Here is a 19,859-nt window from a genome sequence, read left to right as displayed (position 1 = left end):
CCGTAGGTGTCACAGGATCCAGCTGTGTTGCATGTGATGGAAAACAGGGCCATGGCTAATGAGGGTTCAGATTAGCAAGAGACAGCCAATGACTGATAAGATCCCACTGATAGGTGATGAGAAACACAGATATGGCCTGTTGAGCCAACAGAAATCTTGGATACAGTGTGTCTGTAGTGTTCTCTGTGCCGTAGCTTAAGGTTCCAGTCAGGGGCAGGGAACCCTTGGGTACGGCATTTAACCTAAATTGTTTTAGTACAACATCCAGCTGTATAAATGGACAGCATGAACAATTTAACATGTTCGAATTACCTTGGATCAGAATAGCTGCCCAGTGAATGAATTATGGTAGATGACAAGGAAGATAAACATATTCTAAATCCCAGCTCACTTGTTTCACTGTCTGTTGAAACCCATTTCTGTACAGTCTCTACAGTTTCTACTGTACATCTTCTATAGTTTCTATGTTTACCTACCCATCTGTATTACCTATTTTGTCTGCATGGAAATAGGGATATTGAAAACGTGCATGTTCATCTCTCTTCTGTGTGGCGAACTGCTATGCAAGTGCTACAGTGACAGCTGTTCTTTTCAGTTCACTCCTCAAGGTGTGGTGTGGGACTATTTGTTTTCCAAGCCTGCTTCGCTCTGCAATATTCTTCAAAGACATTCATCCACAGAAAGTCCTCTGCGGCAATACTGAAGTCTTTGTTATTTCCCGGTGTTTGCTGAATATGGTGTACAGTATATAGACAGTGTTAGACGGGAACTGCCACCTGATTTGATTTGAAGAGAAGAGTACTGATGTACAGTAGAAGGGTTCTTGGTTGGATCAACCCAACAAATATTTAAAGAGACTTTAAGATAAGATGTACTATGGGTAATGAAACTGGAAAACCTGAAATGTGACAGCTGACTGGGACAATACCCAGTTTCTGTGAAAAATAGCTTCTTTTGGGGCACCTAGAGCGGTTCATGGAATCCATAGGAACTAAGGGAACATTTATCACACGGCCTTGAGAATTCCACTTCCATGTTCTGTGGATTGTTCACTCAACCAATCATATTACGCAGGATTAATTTTCACTTGCCTTTTGTTCTTTTATCGTGTGTTAAATGATCATTTTAAAATCAGTCATTGACATTTTAATAGACCCAGCTCACCTTCTAATGATCTTCAATGCTTACTGTCTTCCTGCTGTCTTTCAGCTCAAGCTCTTTCAGGGTCTTCTCTGCTCTGTCACCCTCATTCAAGGTCAAATCCACTCCCTCTGTCCTTCCTCAAAGATCTCTCTTCCTGATGCCCGATCCTTTACTATAAAAGGAACTGTCTTCCAATTCAAATAGTTAAATCATGCCTCCAGAGCTCGAGTGAACTGCTTGTTTAACTTGTTAAACATGGGCCGTTCAGGTTTCCTCTTGGCGTCCATTTTTGTTTTACTGCAAGGAATGAAGATGTACCTTATGTGACACGGACATAACCAACATACATGTTTGCGCTGTATGGACATGGAAACAAGACATTGTGTATTCACTGCTCCATGCTACATAACATGATTCTTTTGCAGAATGGTAGTAAGACACGGTGTTTGTATTGGCTCACATCTGGGTGCTCACTTCAGCCAAATCTGTTAAAGGGCGCACGTCTCTGTAAAAACCCCAGCCCTGGGAAAGTGTTGAGCCCAGCCCTCTTCCTGCTCCTAATTTTCGATTATGTACTGAATTCCTGAGAAATGTACTCATAATTTCAGTCTTATAATGATGCATGAATGTAAAATAGCTGGAGAGAGCCAGACCATTCTAAAACAGGAGGCTTGCTCCCTTGTGGCAGACGTTTTAACACCACCAATCCCAGCCCAAAGCTTACAACTCCCTGATGATCTCCATCTTGTTTTTACACCTTTTCTCGATAGAATTTCAGTGGTTAAATATTTGGAAGTTATTAGGTATTCTGTTCCACTTACTTTAGCCAGAATGGCACAATACTCCGTTTGATAGATTGGTGTACATGTGGTGCAATAAAAATAAAATTAAAAGCATGCACAGAAAATATTTCAGTAGATTGGTATGGAAGCGGGGGAGGGGGGCTTTGGTCGGTTGTATTAACAGATGTGAATTGAATTCTCAGTCCAAAACCGTGTGCGAGAGGACAGTCCAAGATATACACTGCTTAAGTAATCTTTAAATTGAGGTTAGATTATTTCAGAAGTGAATAACAGGCCAAAGACTTCTACTAGATTGTGGAACTGAAGTTAAATAAAATGTTTGTATGAGGTGGAAGTGGTGCTGGAAAACATAGTTCAGGGACCCCACAGTCTGGTGTTTCTGCAGAATGTTGCGGAACACTTTCGGGAAGTAATACTTCAGTCATGGCTCCAAGCTTACAAGGTGGAAAATATGACTGTCCTTCCACAGACAATAAAATCCAACATGCTTTTTTCCTCCCCCTCTTCAACATTGTTGCTACTGATCCCTCAAGCACTAAATTAAAATATGCTCAGTAAACGAGTATTGTAATTTTTTTATAGACTGTGTGAGAATTATTACACTTTTTATGTCTTCTCAAATGTGGCAGTCAATGCCATTCTTGTAAGAAAGTTCTTATTCATGTGGGAAATGCAACACTTCAGCTTTTTAAAGGCATATCTGTGCATTTTATCCCCATAAAAATGACAAACGTATTTCTATGCAGGGTGTTCTTAAGAGTCAACACAAGTGGGTGTTTTTCCCTTCATAAAGGGTTATCCTTCGGAAATAATGTTCCTGCTATTTGCTCTTACTGACACTGTTTAAACTGTGACTGCACAGCCTTAGCATTCCAGAGTGCTGAGCGCGTAGGGAGGGGTTTACTGTCCTCCTCCTGCTGGCATCCTCCAGACTGCTCTTTGGCTCTTTCCATCGGTACAGTATTTGTACATCAGGTCAGGGACTTTGAGTCTGCGAATTGTACTAAGCATGGGTCTGTGCTGAAAGGAGATGGTTTTCATTCAAACTGCTGTGGCTCTTTTCAGTGCGTAGCCTTGCCTTTCGGGCTGAAACACGCCCCAGTCCTTAGGCTGGCTTGATGGGTTCGCGGCTCTGAACGGAGTGAGATCCAGTTGTTTGGGAAATGACGGCGGGGAGCAGTCGCGCCTTTTCCAAAGCCCACACCGCGCTCGGACGTCATCCACCCTCATCTCTCATGCAGCGTTGCTGGCGTCGGTGAGCAGTGCTTGCGTTTCCCTGCAGTTTTGTGAAAGTGCGTGACCCCCGCGGGCGGCTTGTGTGCACCTGTGCCTTGCTGTGTGGGTATAATGGCAGGATTTCTCTTTGGAACATTTAGCCAGGATTGTTTTACTGCTGCACACATGAGTGGCAGCCAGTGAACTACAGACAGGGGAAGCACAGATCTGACCATTAAACTCATAATGGCCCGTTGCCTGTTTTTTATGAGTAACAAGAATGCCAATGTTGTGTTTATATGTGTGTGTGTGTGTTTGTGTTAGTTATAACTAAAAAGACTTTTAAAAGGGGCTAAGTAGTAAACCTTATTTTAATTAGCACACTTGTTGGTCACATCACTCAAAACAATCAAAAACAGGCCACGAGTATGCATATTATTTCTGATATTGTAAGAAATGCTTGATGAAGATACTCTCGTTGTGACACTGTGTGTGTGTGTGTGTGTGTGTGTGTGTGTGTGTGTGTTTGTGTATGTGTGTGTGTGTGTGTGTGTGTTTGTGTGTAAACTGAAAGGAAGTATGTATGAAATTTGTGTACATTATACATACTGTATAAATGGTTAGTATGTCAAATTTAAGCTATGTGAGTCACTTGGGTTAAAGACATCTGTCAGGCAAATAAATATTTCAGTGTCGTGTAATGTGATATTCCCTGGAGGTGCTCCTGGGGGAAGCACTTCTCTCTGGAAGCAGAGTCATAATGAACTGACATGGAGCTCATAAACAGATAAACAAACGCATAAACAAGGTCTCTGGGCAACAGCGAGGTACGCTCTTTTGGTCTTAAACCCAGGGGCCTGTTTATGGTTTTATTTTTAGCACAGTGAATGATATCCAAATGTTCCTGGAAGCGCAGATAGCATTGATCCTAACCGAAAATAATATCAATATTGGGCATGGCAGCTATTATTTTTGTCTCTCAATGCCTGATACCAAAGACATTCTTTTAAGACCAGATATTCAGCTCCTGCTTTCCCCCTGTCCTCCATCTAGGAGGTTCCAGATGGTAACAAGAGGTTCCGGTGCTGTCCGGGTTCATTTGCTAACAATGGATGTTCTGTTTTAAACCCCGCCCCTTCAAGAATGTTCAGGTCAAGCCGGCCAATCAGCACACTTTTAGCTTCAACAGGGACAGAGACAGAATTTTCAGAGTGGAACACACCAAGCTGACTATCTGGTCCATATATAGAAGATCTGTGCTGATACTGTATCAGAGGTGGCTTAGTTGTACTGCTCTGTCCATGTGTCCTTGCTTAAAGGGCACTTACAGCTGCACTCTGAGTAAAATGACCTCAGGTAACCTTACAGTTACATAACACATACCTATAAAAGGAGTGTAAAATGTGAGCGTGTTTCAAGGAAAAAAAAATCCAAAGATATAAAATTTTAAATTAACCCTAGGGAAAGGCTGAAGTTGGTTTGGTTTAACTTGTCCCTTGTACTGAAGGTGCTTTGAAAGTTTTGAATATTATATTGAATATTGGTCCAGTGTTTCTAGCATCAATTGACCTGTCTTCGGTTCCAAGCACCTGCATGCTGTATGTCACACAGGTGAAAGCCTCTGTAGCACCCACTTACATTGCATTATTATCATTTAGTAGACGATGTTATCCAGAGCAACTGACATAGGTTACAGTTTTACATGTTATCCAGTCATACAGCTGGATGTTTTTACTGAGACGGTTCTGGGTTAAGTAGCTTGCCCAAGGGTGCAGCAGCAGTCCCTAGTGGGGAATCGAACCACCAACCTTTCAGTTACAAGCCCTACTAATTTACCTCTATACCACACCGCCATCACGTTACTTAGAAGTGACACGGCAGAAGAGTAGATGTTGCAGTCTGGCCACTTCTGCAGGTTTCTTTTCATTTACACATGTTCAGCTCTTCAGTCAGTGCTCGACTGTCCCACAAGTCCTCTGTGAAAATGAGCTATTGAGGAATAAAAATGGCAGTTCTGCGTACTCCATCACGAGAGGCGAGCGGGCCTCTCGAAACGCGGTTCATCGTAAAGTGCGTCCCTGCAGCACGCCATTCACGCCGTCGCCTCCCACACCCCCTCCCGCTCTCGAGATGGCCGAGGGACGTCAGCGCCCCCCCCCCCCCCCCCCCCCCCCCCCCCTCGTGCACACACTCCCTCTCGAACGCTAACACATGCGTGCCTGCCCTCGTCCCCATCACACGCTAAAAATACCACCCTCCGTTTCGAACTCTCCACTTTGCTCACGCACGGGGTGTTTGTGTTTGGAGAGCATCTTTGAAAGGACATGTGCACATTTATTTTGAAGTATTGATGTATCTGCGGGTTTCATATTTCCAGAATTAGATTACTCAAGTATCGAATCACTGAGCTTGTTAAAAAGCTAATCGTACATTTCATGAGTTCAGAATTTTCTCTCTTTGAAGCATGCTGCAGAGCATATTTTTATGGCATATATGTATGCATATGCTTCTATTTCGCAGTGCAGCAGCCAAGTTTTACTTTCTGGTGTGAACCCATTTCCTGTCAACAATGTTGACATTGTTCCAAACAACAAAGAGACAGCCCTTCTTAAAAGCAGTATACTATACTGTGGGTGACTAGCCCTGCCTTCTTTTCACACTGGCCTGTTGTAACCCTCGCTGTTTGTCATGAATTCTGTGTCACCAATGAATTGGAAGACAAACACCAAGAGCAGTATTCATTGGAAGGCTAGCAATGGGGACTTATGAGTAATTTTTCCAAATAATTAACTGAGAATCAATGTATTCTTCACTCCACTTCTTTGAGTTGAGTTTTTTTTTTCCTCCAATGGCATTTTGAATGTGCATTTTTAGCCTCCATCAGGAGGCATAGGGAATGGGCAAGGGGCCCTTTTCGGACAGAGAGAATGAAAAGAAAATCTCTGCCTTCACTTAACCAGCGTGAAGCTGGGGAATTTTCATTGATCGGAAATGTCCAGTCCTCTGTAAGGCACAGCATTGTTAGCGTGAGAGCTGTAATTACGGAATGGAAGTGATTAGTGCGCCTTTAAATAATTCATGCTCTGCCTTACGGTGGACAAAGGAAGCACTCTTTGTGTGCCGGGGAGAAGGAGAAACCGTAGCGCTGCATTGTGGGAAATACAAAGGCGCAGACACAGTGTGGAACACAGGACGAAACAAACACACCGCGGTTTGTGCATTATATAGGATAGCATGAAACGGCAAGCGGTTGATAACAGCGGAGCTGAAGTGTGTGAGTCATTTTCCTTTCCAGGTCTGGCTTTGTTCCTGCCCGTCTTTCCATTTAAGCTCAGGGGGAGGACCTCTCCTGTTATTGAGCTTGTATTATGTTTCCCCCTTAAAGTCAACACCAATCACTTGATATGTCGTGTTACATGTTTTTTTTTTTTTTTTTGGATATACAAACTCCACGGAACATTCTGTTCACATGCAAATGAGGCACATTTTTTGAACGCCCGCTCTGAAATTCGACCGCAGACATGTGAAGTCGACTTGTCCTTCAATTAGAGAGGGGAATGTGTTCTTAATGTGAAAAGGCCACTGTAGCGTTGGTTGTTTAGCCAGCCCTTGTGGTGATGAACTTCACCGTGTGGCTGTTGACTGCAGAAGTCCATTGACTCCTGCCAGTTACACAGGTCTGCCGAGGAAGAAGACTTCATCTTTAATTTTAATTTTTACCGCTAACCGAACACCGAACAACAAGTTGTGTGTGTGTGTGTGTGTGTTTGTGTGTGTTTGTCAGAATGAATATTCATAGATTAATTTTAGACCTTATATAATTTGTCTGAGTCATCCCGCTCTCTGTGCTTTGGTAAATATCACAGAATGTGGTCCATCTTCTGTGCAGATTTCTGCTATTCCTTGGCTCCCTTTTGCAGGCAGAAGAGGATGCTTCGGAATATTTCCGTCCATTCTCAAAAACATGATGTACTTTGGCTCAAAGTAAATGACAGCACTGTCTGACTCATTCAGGACTGTTTTATTTTTTTGGACCTGTTCTGAACATTTTGCAAAATTAGGAAGTATGGACATACAGATGAAGGTTACCAGTTAATAGCTGATTCTTTAATGCGGTCTGATCAAAAAGATGGCATTGAAATTTGCTCTGCTTTAAAAGACAGTACTCGCAGATCGCAGGTCATGTTTTCTGTCATATCTGGGGAAAAGGAACAATCAATCTAGAGATGCAATTGCACACCTTTAAAAGCTGACAGGTAATGCAAGCTCAGAAGATAATGAAGGATATTGTATTTGGAATTTTATTTTAAGCATAGGATGATGACAAAAACTGTTACCCAAGTGAAACACCAAATGTTAAAATCCAGAACTATTTAGAAAAATGGTGACTCAAAAAAATTCAGGCAGTTCTTCTGGGGTGATATGTTGGTATAAAAGATGTTGGGTAAATAGGTAGACTGGTGAAGGGCTTCTCTGTATCACCCATCATGGGGTATAACGTGCTATATTCCAGCATGGATCATCAGCTATACCTGTCAGCATAACTAAAAGGATGACAGTGTGTCAGGTTATACGCTGTGGCCATTTTCCCTGCACTTTGCAGGGGCATTTTTACAGCGGACGTTGCATCCATTACTCTTAGCATCATTTGGTTGGTGTACTCCAACTTTATTATGGTTTGCAGTCTTGCAAGACTTCGCCATCACACAGACAATCTCCCATCAGGTAGAGCATACTTTATTCTCACTCAGTATAAAGTGTGGGAGCATGGGAGTGGGGGGGGGGGGGGGGGTTATGCTAATTGCAGCTCATGACGACACAGGGCTGTATGCGATGTACGTGTCTGCGTACATCGTCTGTGACAGTCTGGGTGAAAATTAAAGCGAGCTAAAAAAAGGCCGAAGGCGCGGAGAGGAAAATGCCAGTGTTCCGCCACAGCTCACCCTGTGGTAATTACTACACGAAGCCACCTACACACATCTGTGAGCTGGCGTCACCCTCAGAGCTTTCCGTGGGCTATTTTTGCGCCTTTTGTGTCTTTTGAGGAAGTGAGTGGGCACAGCGGTAAGCAGTGAGTCACGGCGTCGGAAGCGCTCTCTGCACCTGCGCGACCAGACACTTTCCTCCCGAAAGAAGTGCTCGGGTTCAAACTTCGGAACTCTTTATTCCGTGTAGGCGACTTGTCGTGTCGGTGCATGATCAGGAATTAAATGGAACTGTGAAGAAATTTGTAAATATTTCAGAGAAAATCGGCAAAGGTGCCATGAGGTCTCACTTATTTTGTTGTCATAAGTATCTCACCATGCATTGCATTTTAAGATAAAGAAGGTGAACTTAATAATATATTGTTAGTATGTTGATATTATCAATATGAATTGTGAATATATTTAATTTTTACAGGCTTAACAAAGTGACAATAAAAAGTTCATCCTTTTTGAGTAAGTTAAGAGACAACAGATTGTGTTCTTGTGTATTTTTTAAAACTAAACAGTTTCACCAGTGAACATTCATTCATCGAATATCTAACATGCAACACATGCTCTCTTTCAGATAACATGTGGATTCTGCACGCTGAATGACCTGAAAGACAAAGTCTACATGCTTGGAATAAAATAGAGAAAGCAAGCAATCTAATGTCAACAAAAGAAGGCTTTGAAAATATCAACCAAGAGGAGCATTTCTCAGTCCAACCCAAGGGACACAAAAATGAGAGGACTTGATGCATGAGGAACACTCTTGTGGGCAAACATTCAACATGTCCTCTTACTGGAGAGCAGTTTAACAAACATCGGTTTTGAGCATCCTTGTAGAAATAAAAGTGGACCATGGAGCCACTTGAGGCTGCCGCTGGACAGAAATGCACCAAGGAGCCGCGAGAGAAGAGCCCGCTGCAGAGAAAATGGCTTTCAGAGCCCACAGCCAGCACTAAGAGAAGCACTTTCGCCGATTCGCAGGGCAAGCGGCGCTCACAGCGTGAAGGCAATCAGAGCGGCGACGCCGGCACTGCAGACTCGCTGGAAAAGGGCGCCTCCGGGACCCCGCCCTCCCCCGCAGTCAGCCAGCCGTCTCATGAAAAACAGTTCCCGCAGCACTTCCCCGGGGCCTACTTCCGCCAGTTACCGCATCCTTACCCACAGCAGGCTGCAGTCAGCAGAGACGTGGAGACGTTCCCGGCCGGCGCGAAGCCGCGGCTGCAGGCCAGCCTGGACGCGCAGGGCTGGCCATTCGCTGGCCAGCTGCAGGCCCTCCCCCCAGATGACCTGCTCCCCGGGCGATCCCGCAGCCACGGAGGGGGTTTTCCCCACAGGAAGTCTCCCACTTTCCCTTTCAGCAAGTATCCCCAGGCGGGGAGAGAGCAGCCAGAGGACCTCCACAGGAAGGAGCAGAAACCCAAGAAGCCGGGGAAGTACATCTGCCACTACTGCGGCCGGGCCTGCGCCAAGCCCAGCGTGCTGAAGAAGCACATCCGCTCACACACCGGGGAGAGGCCCTACCCTTGCGTGCCCTGTGGCTTCTCCTTCAAAACCAAGAGCAACCTGTACAAACACAGAAAGTCCCACGCCCACGCCATCAAAGCCGGGCTGGTGCCCTGCTCGGAGCTGGCGTCCGCCCGGGGGGACGCGGACGCGGCGTTCTCGGTGGGGGAGGCGGAGGTGCATTCTGATGGGGAGCTGAGCACCGACACTGATGAGGATGCGGCTGAGGGGTTGGCGCTCCTGGAAAAAAGTAGCCCCCTCGCTTACGCGTCCTTCGAGGCTGACAAGAGCACAACGGAGAGGGACGGCGGCGAGACAGCAAGCACCGAGTCTGGCGAGGAGCTGACCGGGACCTCGGCGAAAGTGCCCCTGCTGATCGTCCCCAAACAGGGAACGATGTCAGCGGCTGCGCCGAGCCCCAAGTTCGCCGACGTCGAGACGTCTCCTGCGGGTCCCCGAGAAGGAGGCGGGGACGAATTTCACTCCGTCAAGCAGCGGCTTGCGCTTAGACTCCATGAGAAAAAGGGACAGGACTCCGAGTCCTCTTACAACCTGCTGAGCCCCCACAGCAAAGGCAGCACTGACTCGGGCTACTTCTCCCGCTCTGAAAGCGCCGAGCAGCAGGTCAGCCCGCCCATCACCAACGCAAAATCCTACGAGGAGATCATGTTTGGAAAGTATTACCGGCCCAGCCCCAGGCCCAGGCAGTCCATTACAGTGGGGATGGCGACTGTAGCCCACAAAGACACTAATGTAGCTGACTTGACTGACAAACCTAGTGTTGTGCATAAATTAGCCATGGGAAAATTTGCCGAAGACTGCATGTCCTCCCACCTTTTCACAAAGGATGAAAACATGGTTGACCCAGTTAACCTAAATACTAACATATTTTTAAGAGGAGCCATTACAGAATTGCAAAGGTCAGAAGGCTTCGACCGAAAGCAGTATCCCCCAAGTCAAGTCAACCCCATTCACCTCGAGGCTCCCTCAGATACAGCGTCACTAATGAGGAGCAATTCCATGCCGACGTCCTCTGCGACCAACCTTGACGTCCCCCCAGGTTTACGAGGGAGCCACTCCTTTGATGAGAGGATGACCTCTGACGACGTGTTTTACCCCAGTCCTGGCGGCCTGAGAAGGCTCAGGAGACAGGGTGCCTTTGAACTGTCAGCCCATGAAGGCCATGCGGAATCCGAGAGCCACCCAGCCCTCTCCAAAAGCGCCGTTTCCCCACCTGGAGCAGCGAAATCGGGGGAACGTTGTGCTCTGACGCCCGAGCTGAAAGGCTATGCTTCGTACGGTGCGAAAGTTGGAATGGAGGGTTACCCTGAATTTCAGTCGCAGCTGATGTATCAAAGGCAGGTGATGGAAACCGCCACCAGGAAACGGAGGAAGGAAAAGAGCGTAGGGGATGAAGAGGACAGCCCCAGCCATTACGCCAGTGACCACTCGGTTGAAATGCTGGGGTCCCCTGGGGACTATGACTCAAAACAAGTCAATCAGGAGTCATTGAGGACTACGCCTACCGGAAAAGGACACCTCCACAGTGTGCGTAGCCAGTCAGACAGCATTGACATGGGCATTGGTGGGTCCTCTGAGGACAGGGTGCTCATTCAAGACTCTGACAGGAAAACCCCAGTTAATGTCATCTCCGTCATCCAGCACACCAACTCATTAAGCAGACCCGGCTCTTTCGAGAAGTCGGACTCAGTTGACTACCCGTGCTACCTTCAGGGTAAACTTACCGGTTCGTATTCTGAGCACTCTGACTCAGAAAACACTGAGGAGGTGCAAAGCATGGACTCCCTGTCAAGATCTGAGAGTATAGAGCAGCAACAGAGTGAGGTTGACATGCCAGCCCAGCAAAGGCACGTAGCGCCCAAACTGGTCCGTCAGCCCAACATCCTAGTGCCGGAAATTAGGGTGACCGAGGAGCCAGACAAACCCGAAAAGGGGCCCGAGCCGCCGGTGAAAGAGCCGGAGAAGCACGTGGAGGAGTTCCAGTGGCCGCAGAGAAGCGAAACGCTCTCTCAGCTTCCTGCCGAGAAGCTGCCGCCGAAAAAGAAACGCCTGCGTCTGGCCGAGCTGGAGCACTCCTCCGGCGAGTCAAGCTTTGAGTCGACCTGCACCAGCCTCTCCAGGAGCCCCAGTCAGGAGAGCAACCTGTCTCACAGCTCAAGCCTCTCCATGTCGTTTGACAGGGAGGAGAGCGTCAAGCTGGGCTCCCCAATGAGGCCGGAAGACCCCAACAAGCAGTCTGAGTTCCTGACCGTGCCGGGAAGCGGGCACCAGCATCATCAGAGAGAGATGAGACGGTCGTCATCAGAGCAGGCGCCCTGCACGTTGCCCTCAGAGAGCCTGGAGATCAGGAGCAAGTCATTTGACTATGGGAGTCTTTCCCCCTTGTCCAGACAGGGTGAGGTCTACGCCAGCGCCTCCTCCATGAAGGAGCGGAGACGAGGCTACTTGGTGAGGCAGGCCTCCTTAAGTGTTCACCCTGAAACCGGAATGCAGGACAAAGGTTCAGATATGAACATTAAGCAAGAGCACCTGGAACAAACGGTCAGCGGCCTCCACCGAGGCGCTTCTTCACCTCTGGCTGGTACAAGTCATGGCGCGCCCGTCGCCGATGCAGCTAGAAACAAGAGAAATGTTCAGCCAGTCCTAGGTTTACATAATCGTCCACTGCAGCAGAGCATCAGTGAGGAAGACCGGCAAGAGGGCCATCCGCTAATGCAGAAAGCATATCATTTACCTGGCTGGCAGCCTTCAGAAAGTGACCATCAGACGCATGAATTCTCCAGCCAAGAGGTAGCCTGGCACCCCGCCTCTTTTCACAGTGGCTTGGCTCAATCACCATTCCTGCCATTTCAGCCAGGTACCTTCTGGCACCCGGAGTTGTCGCAACGCCACAAGCAGCACGTTGCTTTCCAGACACAGCAGCTACAAAAGCTACATATCAGGCAGCCCACTGCACAGCAGGCCCACCACAAACCCCAGCAGACTCCACAGCTGCAGCAGATACAGGAGCAGGGTGATTCAGAGCCTGCCGAGTTTGCATCGGATCAGAGCTACCAATACATCCCAAGAGGCTCGCCCCATCATCTCAGCAACCTCCTGTCAAAAGCCTTCACTGAGAGTCCGGGGCTTTTGCACCCGAATCAGCCTGTCCTCTCCGTTCAGAACGCCAGGTCACAGCCATCGCTGCCTAGCATGCTGGTTCCTGTAAGAGTTCAGACCAACGTGCCGTCTTACGCCACTGCAACATACACCAGTGTTTCACAGATTTTGGTCCCCCAAGCTCAGAGTGCAAATCCCACTTCTGCCATATGCAAAGTCACCGATGACTCCGCTTTGAAGCCCGGATTAGGGTTCAACCTGGCTCAGATATTGGGTCAACCCGGACCTCTCCTGCCCTATCCCTTCTGGAAGGTTCCTGACCCGCCTCTGGTCCAGCTGAATACAGGAATCCCTCTGTCTCTGACCTGCGGATCCATCGTCACCACGGACGCCTCGAGCATGGGGAGCAGCAAGCGCCTGCTGTCGCCGGCCAGCAGCCTGGAGCTCTTCACCGAGATCAAACAGCAGAAGCGAGTGAAGGAGGAGAGGATGTACGGCCAGATCGTGGAGGAGCTGAGCGCCGTGGAGCTCGGCAACTCCAGCACGGCTAGCGATGCCGGCAAGCTGCAGAAGCCGGGCCTTGAGAAGGACGACGGCTCTGCCGACCACCAGGAGGGTATGGCGTCCCCACCGCTGTCCGGTGCCCAATCCTCAAAGTTATCCTCTTTTCCTTCACAAGAGGAGCATAGGACCGGTCGCTACAGTCCTCCTCGGCCGATGCAGACAGACTCTCCCGACGGCAGGGAGTCCCCGGAGGAGCTGGAGGTGGACGAGCCCCCCCGCGAAGCCGGCTCTGACCTGGCCTCAGCACTCTCTGCGGGTGGCGCTCCGGAGGTCAGGCAGGCGACAGATGGCAAGACGTGGGGTGCCGCCGCAGCCATTGGCGGTGCCTCTCTGCTGACCGCTGACGTTCAGCGGGTCCTTCGATTCCCCAGCCTTCGCACCACCGCCAGCGTGAGCTGGTGCTTCCTGAGCTACACCAAGCCCACCGACGCCCAGACCGCCCCACACTCGTCCGTTTATGCTTCCTGGTGCGTGAGCTCCAACAACCCAAACCCGCCCGGCCTCAACACCAAGACGGCTCTGGCGCTGCTCTGCTCCAAGCAGAGGAAGAACACAGAAACCTTCACAATGGCCGCCATGTGTCAGCCCGGAACCAGCAAACTCGTGTCATCATACCTGTGGCAGCAGAGGCTTGACCAGGTAGGAAAAAGGGTATGTCACCTATTTCTCACAATATGTACAGTGTTTGTTGTATACTTTTACTTGAGGTCATCCACATTTAAATATTTAACAACAAAGAGCATGATTTAAAAGAAAGAAGTGCTTTTGGTTTGTTGAGGATCGATCAATACCCATCCCACTCTCTTTATTTTATATTTAATATAGATCAGCAATGCGTGTGCATTGTTTCTGTATGCAGTAATCTATAATCTTGTCTTTGATCTGAATGAATATCTGTCCATTCTGTGTGTTTAGATTTGGTGATTGTGGCACTCAGTGTGGTGATTTTTGCTGTATTTTTGCATGCTCAGGTGAAGCCAGAGCTCATGCAGTTAGACATGAATAAGTTTGAGAAAAAAGTGAGAGGCGTCAGCTCTCGGGAAAGAGTGAAGGAGGGCCACAGAGAGAAAGAGGCCACCTCGAAGCCCGCTGAGCCAACACGCATCAAAATCTTTGAAGGAGGGTAAGTAAGGGTTAAAGAACTGGGCTTGGAACCATAACATTGCAGGTTTGATTACTGGATGGCCATCTGTGCCTTCAATCTATTTACACTAAATTGGTTCAGTTTTATGGATATACGGTATAACACGGAAATACAGTATAAACAACTAATATTTGAAATGTAAGATCTGTATGTAATACTGGACAACAGCATCTGCAAAGCAAATGAATAATGTAAAAAAAAATCAAATTCTTTGAAGGACAGCTGTCCTACACCAGGCTCTTAAATGTTATTTTAAAGGCCTTTTAATGGAAGTCACAAGCTTGACGTATCCAGTAAATTTCATAATTTCAGAATTTCAACCTCAGATTGAGTAATTCTTGTGTTGCCATAGTTACGCATTTACAGCATAGTTGCCTTTGTTCATGATTTTTTGAGTTGCCGTGCAACCAGGTGTTGGTCAGCGTTAAATCTATCTGATGATATATTTTCCGATAAGTGGTAAAAAAAAATCTGTTTTTGTTCTGTGGAATTGGAGCGCAAACATTCAGCCAGACTGTTTTGGTTATGCAACTTGCAGAGAGATTCTCTTACAACATGTGCAATCCTGTCTTCATAATCCTAGTCATCCCACAACATATTTTTTTAAAAAATCAAACACAGCACATGACCCATTCTGGTTAATCATCACGAACATCAGATGTCTTTTCTAAATCCAGCTGGTACAGAATTGAATTATTTTATTGGTCTTCTGTTGTTTTTAAAAACCTCCAAGAAGTGATCTCAACAATGGTGTTCGACGTTGACCTCCAGTTTCTGAAATAATAACCACAGAGTGTTTCAAAGCCCACAATGGACACACCTGTAAAAATGATTTGGTACAGCCTTAAGATTTGTCTCCTGATTCGCCAATCAGTTCTTGCTGTGCTAACGACGAGCGCTGGTTTGAAAGAGTATGGCTGTGGCACGTTGATGGGGGTTTAAGTGAGTCACGCTCCCCCACCCCCACCCCCCGATCTGCTAAGCGCTTTGAGATCCACGAAAGGTGCTGCATAAATGCAATCCCTGCATTTTACAGGTACAAATCGAATGAAGATTACATCTACGTGAGAGGCCGGGGCCGAGGGAAGTACATCTGTGAGGAGTGCGGCATCCGCTGCAAGAAGCCCAGCATGCTGAAGAAACACATCCGCTCGCACACCGACGTCAGGCCCTACGTCTGCAAGTTCTGCAACTTCGCTTTCAAAACGAAAGGTGGGTATCGACTGCTCTCTACACCATGTCGTTATCCATCAGATATTTGTGTTTGTAAACGATGAATAATGTGACACTACTATCGCAACAGTTACTTCTAGTATAATGTGTTGATCAGATGGCATCAGCAACTTTACTCAGGTTATACTTTTACCACCAGAACTTTTCACAAACAAGAATTTTTCCACGATGCAACACATTGTCACCATAGAAACCAATGGTCCACTCCATTGCAATAAAACACTGAAAACTAAACGTTGTTTTGTCTGTTAATACACCGCAACTAGCGATGGGAGTGTGTGGCGAAAAGAGCAGTGGTACTGTATGTTGGATCGAGTTACCACATGCTGTCACCAAAATCACTGACTTGTATGAGCCAAATCAAATTCTCTCTAGCAAAATATGCAGGATAGTCACACCCATTTTCAATTTCACGAAGCCTCACTCTCCCGTCACTAACTGCTAACACCATTACCGCCACTTCTCCTGCAAATGATAATGACAACAACAGGGCTGTCAACGAACAGCTGTAGAAGAGTGTTAATGAACTGAACAGGCATCTTCTCCCATGTGTAAGTTCAGCAAAGTCCTAAAAACCCTCTGCCTCTGATCTCAGGAAATCTGACGAAGCACATGAAGTCCAAAGCCCACATGAAGAAGTGCTTGGAGCTGGGCGTGCCCGTGACGTCTGTGGATGACGGCGAGGCGGAGGAAGCTGGTGAGAATCCAGCTCTCGAAAATCAAGCTGTTCAGATTTAAAAAACGTTTGGTGTGATTGACCTTGAAAATGAGTCTCAGACATACAGAAGCAAGAAATGGCCACACTCACAAAATCAGCATGTTATATGACACCGTTAACCAATTTACAAATGTAACTAGTGGTTTATTTTTAATTTTTATATAGCTATGCAAATATATAACTTTCGTCAATTGTTGTATACAATTGTTCTATAAACCTAGCAGAGCATCCCTTTTAAATACCATGACGCTTTTTTCAAATACATACTTTACTAGGTTTTGATTTCAATGACATATTTGTTTTATTCTCTGGGGCTGGAGGAAGGACAGAAGTTTGAAGGCTGAAAGCAAAGGAAAATGGTCATTTTTGATGCCGATTGTATTAATCAGGCTGATGTGGTGTTCCTTCCAGTTTAGCACTGAAAGGACAAGTTGAAGTCAGTTTGTTGTTGTTGTTGTCGTCATTATTATTCACACATATTGAGTTCAGTGGGGTACTGAAGTTCATGAAAATCATTTAAAAAAACACAAAAAAATACACATTAAATTTTCCATTTGTCAAACTGCAATGTGTTTAGTCAGAATTAGCCTCAGTTCTATATTTAAACTAAATGCATTGTCCTCCACTTTGAGTTTCAGATGTTTGTATTGTATTATATTATTCTAGCCCCATGGGTAAAAATATGTTACTGCTTTGTGATGTGAAAAATAGAGAAATTAGGTCACCGGATTGTTTCGGATCTGACAGTGGCAATGATTTATTCGACTCTTCCTTTCAGACAACGTGGATGAGGGCAGGAGGGATTCTGGGAAGGCGGAGGCGTTGGACGTGGTGGCGGAGCACCAATTCTCTGATGCGGAGGACTCGGAGGGTGCCGAGGAAGAGGGCGACGACATCGAGGAAGACGACGACGAAGACGACGATTACGACGGCGACTCCACCCCAAAGACCCGCTCCAGGAGTACGAGTCCCCGCCCCTACGGAAGCCCCGCCCCGTCTGTGACCGCTGTGGCCGCCTCCCAGGGCTCTTCCCCCGAGCTCCAGGGCCCCGCCCCCAAGCCGCCGCTCTGCAGCTACTTCCTGTCGCTGCCCAGCATCCAGATCACACCGCTTGCAGCGTCCGGCGATCAGGAGGACGAGCAGCAGAGCGCAGGGGAGCGGAGCCGCCTGCAGGGGGCCTCCCTGAGCAGCAACGTGGCCGGCTCCATGGAGGAGGACCGGGGGCTGTCCCCGATTCGCGACTCCTCCCCGTCACGGCTGTCCTCTCTGGGCTGCGAGCCCGCTTCCCGCCGGTACCTGTCCCCGCGCAGAGACCTGTCGCCCCGCGGACGCCTGTCTCCGAGGCGGGAGGCCTCCCCGCTGCGCCACATCTCGCCCAAGAGGAGGGACCTGTCGCCGCGGAGACACCTCTCGCCCGTGCCTCCGCGGGACCTCTCGCCCAGGAGCAGGCACCGAGGCATGATCCGGGCCGTGTCGCCCCGGAGGGGTTCCAACCGACACCTCCACAGCGCCCCCTGGGACCTGGGGCAGTACCTGCTGCCTGAGGCAGGGCTGGTGAGTAAGAGTGGAGACAGTGCATGGCACCAGATGCCTGCTGCAGTCAGATCTCCTCATCAGCTATTCAGCAGCACCTTACTTTAATGCTCTTAAATACAAAGCTCCATTTCAGTGTAGTTGTCTCTTTTCCCTTTGTTCATGTGTGAACATGTTTGACCTCATTATTCCTGAAAGGGAAAGTTTAATCATTTGTTTTGTTAAAAAGAAACTTTTCCACTTTTTCAAAGCTTATTATCTCCTGTTTTAAGTAATGCTTGATTTAGAGTAACAATGATGCCATTGGAATATTATTAGAATACTATTTTCAAATGCATCATGGCAAGTATTTTGAGGAAACAATGCCCTAGGCAACTGTTCAGGTGGAAATACCAAGCATCTCCATCAAGTCAGCCTGCTAAGCCTATTCCCAGTATATAAACCCCCATCATGCACTGCTGTAGTCTCACTGTTCTTGGTTTCATTTCCTGTTTTCAGGAGTTGAGGAAGAGCAGTCTCCAAGGATTACGCCTCTCTGGGGAGGCGGTGGGGGCACGGGACCCCGTCGCCACGGTCAACCAGGGGTTGTTCAGCCACCTCCCCCTGCACTCCCAGCGGCAGGTGAGGACAGCCCTTCCCATGATTCCTATCGGCGGGATCCAGGTGGTGCACTCCGCACCCACGTCGGTCGCCGGCCCCGCCCCTCCCGTGCAGCTCCCGCCACAGAAGAGCACGTGGAAGGAGTCCGGGGCCGAGGCGAGTCTCCGCCCCCGGGAGGCCAGCGCCTCCCTCCTCCGAAAGGAGAAGCTCCCCTCCCCCGCAGCCTCCCCGGCGTCGCCGGGCGTGAGCAGCCCGTCCCCCGGCCCCGCCCACGGGGACTCTGCCGGCGTCGGGGAGGAGGACGGCAGACAGGACGAGAGCGTGCAGACCTGCACCAGGGCCATCGCGTCCCTGCGGATCGCCTCGGAGGACGCCCCCGACAGGCCCGCCCAACCCGCCGACCCCCGTCACCCCTGGCCTCCCCTCCCGAGCTCCGCCGGGGGTGAGCGCCACGCTGTTCCGCACTTCAGCGGCTCAGAGCGCCAGCGTTCACAGGCGGGTGTTTCAGCCACTCCCACTGAACCCAGCTCTGAACATGATAGGCTAGCTGCGTCCGAGGCTCCGCCCAGCCACCCCGCTGTCTGTAGTAAAAGTGCCAATGAGAGACTGTTAGACCAACAGGTCCTCAGGGAGACGTCCACAAGCGCAAAGACGGGTAAAGATTCTCCAAAAGAAGCTATGGACTACAGGTGAAACATAGCAGTAGGGGATTGCAGTGGAAACACACACACACACACACACACGCGTGTAGACAAGTCTTTAAACAGCAAATTAAGTAGGGATTCTATAGATTAAACCTATGTATAGCACGCCTTTATAACCTGGTTTGCTATTTAAGGATTTCATTCTTATTTAAAGTTTGAGAAGTTATGTTAAATTATATATGAGCCTGACCAAAATTGCTGATGGACTTTTTTTTGTTTGATTGTTAGTTTAGTAATGGTACTTTTAAAAGAACAGACGTTTGTGCCTTTTTGTTACTTTTTGCTTATATTCATATAAGCATACTAAGCAGGTAAAAAGTGTAAATATATGGAGTTTGTGTATTGGTTTTGTAATACGTAAATGTGATTTCCCTTCTTTACTGGAGGTGCAAGTCTGAACGATGTGAAGTATCAAAACGCGTAAGGTTGCACTAAAACATATTTTTATATGAGTGAAATTCAATTGCTTTTGTGTACAGCTGCGGTTCTGTAATACTATTTATTGTAATATGTTTCATAAATTGTACATTTTTCTTAATGTCGTAGATGCCTTTTTGTATGTAACATGGGCTTTACTATATGCTTAATTAGAGCAACAAATGTATA

At 47.8% G+C, this 19,859-nt stretch overlaps 1 protein-coding gene across 3 annotated transcripts in view; it reads left to right on the top strand.

Annotated features, from left to right (window-relative positions):
• LOC118787241 (human immunodeficiency virus type I enhancer-binding protein 2 homolog) overlaps positions 1-19,452 on the top strand; it is a 43,615-nt gene extending 24,163 nt beyond the window's left edge. For 2 of the 3 annotated variants that reach the window (XM_036542732.1, XM_036542731.1), the window contains exons 3-8: positions 8,712-13,972; positions 14,293-14,444; positions 15,502-15,677; positions 16,294-16,395; positions 17,195-17,970; positions 18,448-19,452. In XM_036542732.1, coding sequence (XP_036398625.1) covers positions 8,987-13,972; positions 14,293-14,444; positions 15,502-15,677; positions 16,294-16,395; positions 17,195-17,970; positions 18,448-19,242 — 6,987 coding nt within the window. In that variant the 5' untranslated portion in view covers positions 8,712-8,986 and the 3' untranslated portion in view covers positions 19,243-19,452. The remainder of the gene's footprint in view (positions 1-8,711; positions 13,973-14,292; positions 14,445-15,501; positions 15,678-16,293; positions 16,396-17,194; positions 17,971-18,447) is intronic. The other variant, XM_036542733.1, reaches the window with a different exon arrangement.
• The last annotated feature ends 407 nt before the right edge of the window (positions 19,453-19,859 follow it).

This window comes from Megalops cyprinoides, chromosome 12 (assembly GCF_013368585.1).
Source record: "Megalops cyprinoides isolate fMegCyp1 chromosome 12, fMegCyp1.pri, whole genome shotgun sequence".
Taxonomy (NCBI): Eukaryota; Metazoa; Chordata; class Actinopteri; order Elopiformes; family Megalopidae; genus Megalops; species Megalops cyprinoides.
The sequence above is the reverse complement of the archived record's forward strand: the minus strand, read 5'-3'. Positions and strand labels throughout refer to the sequence as shown.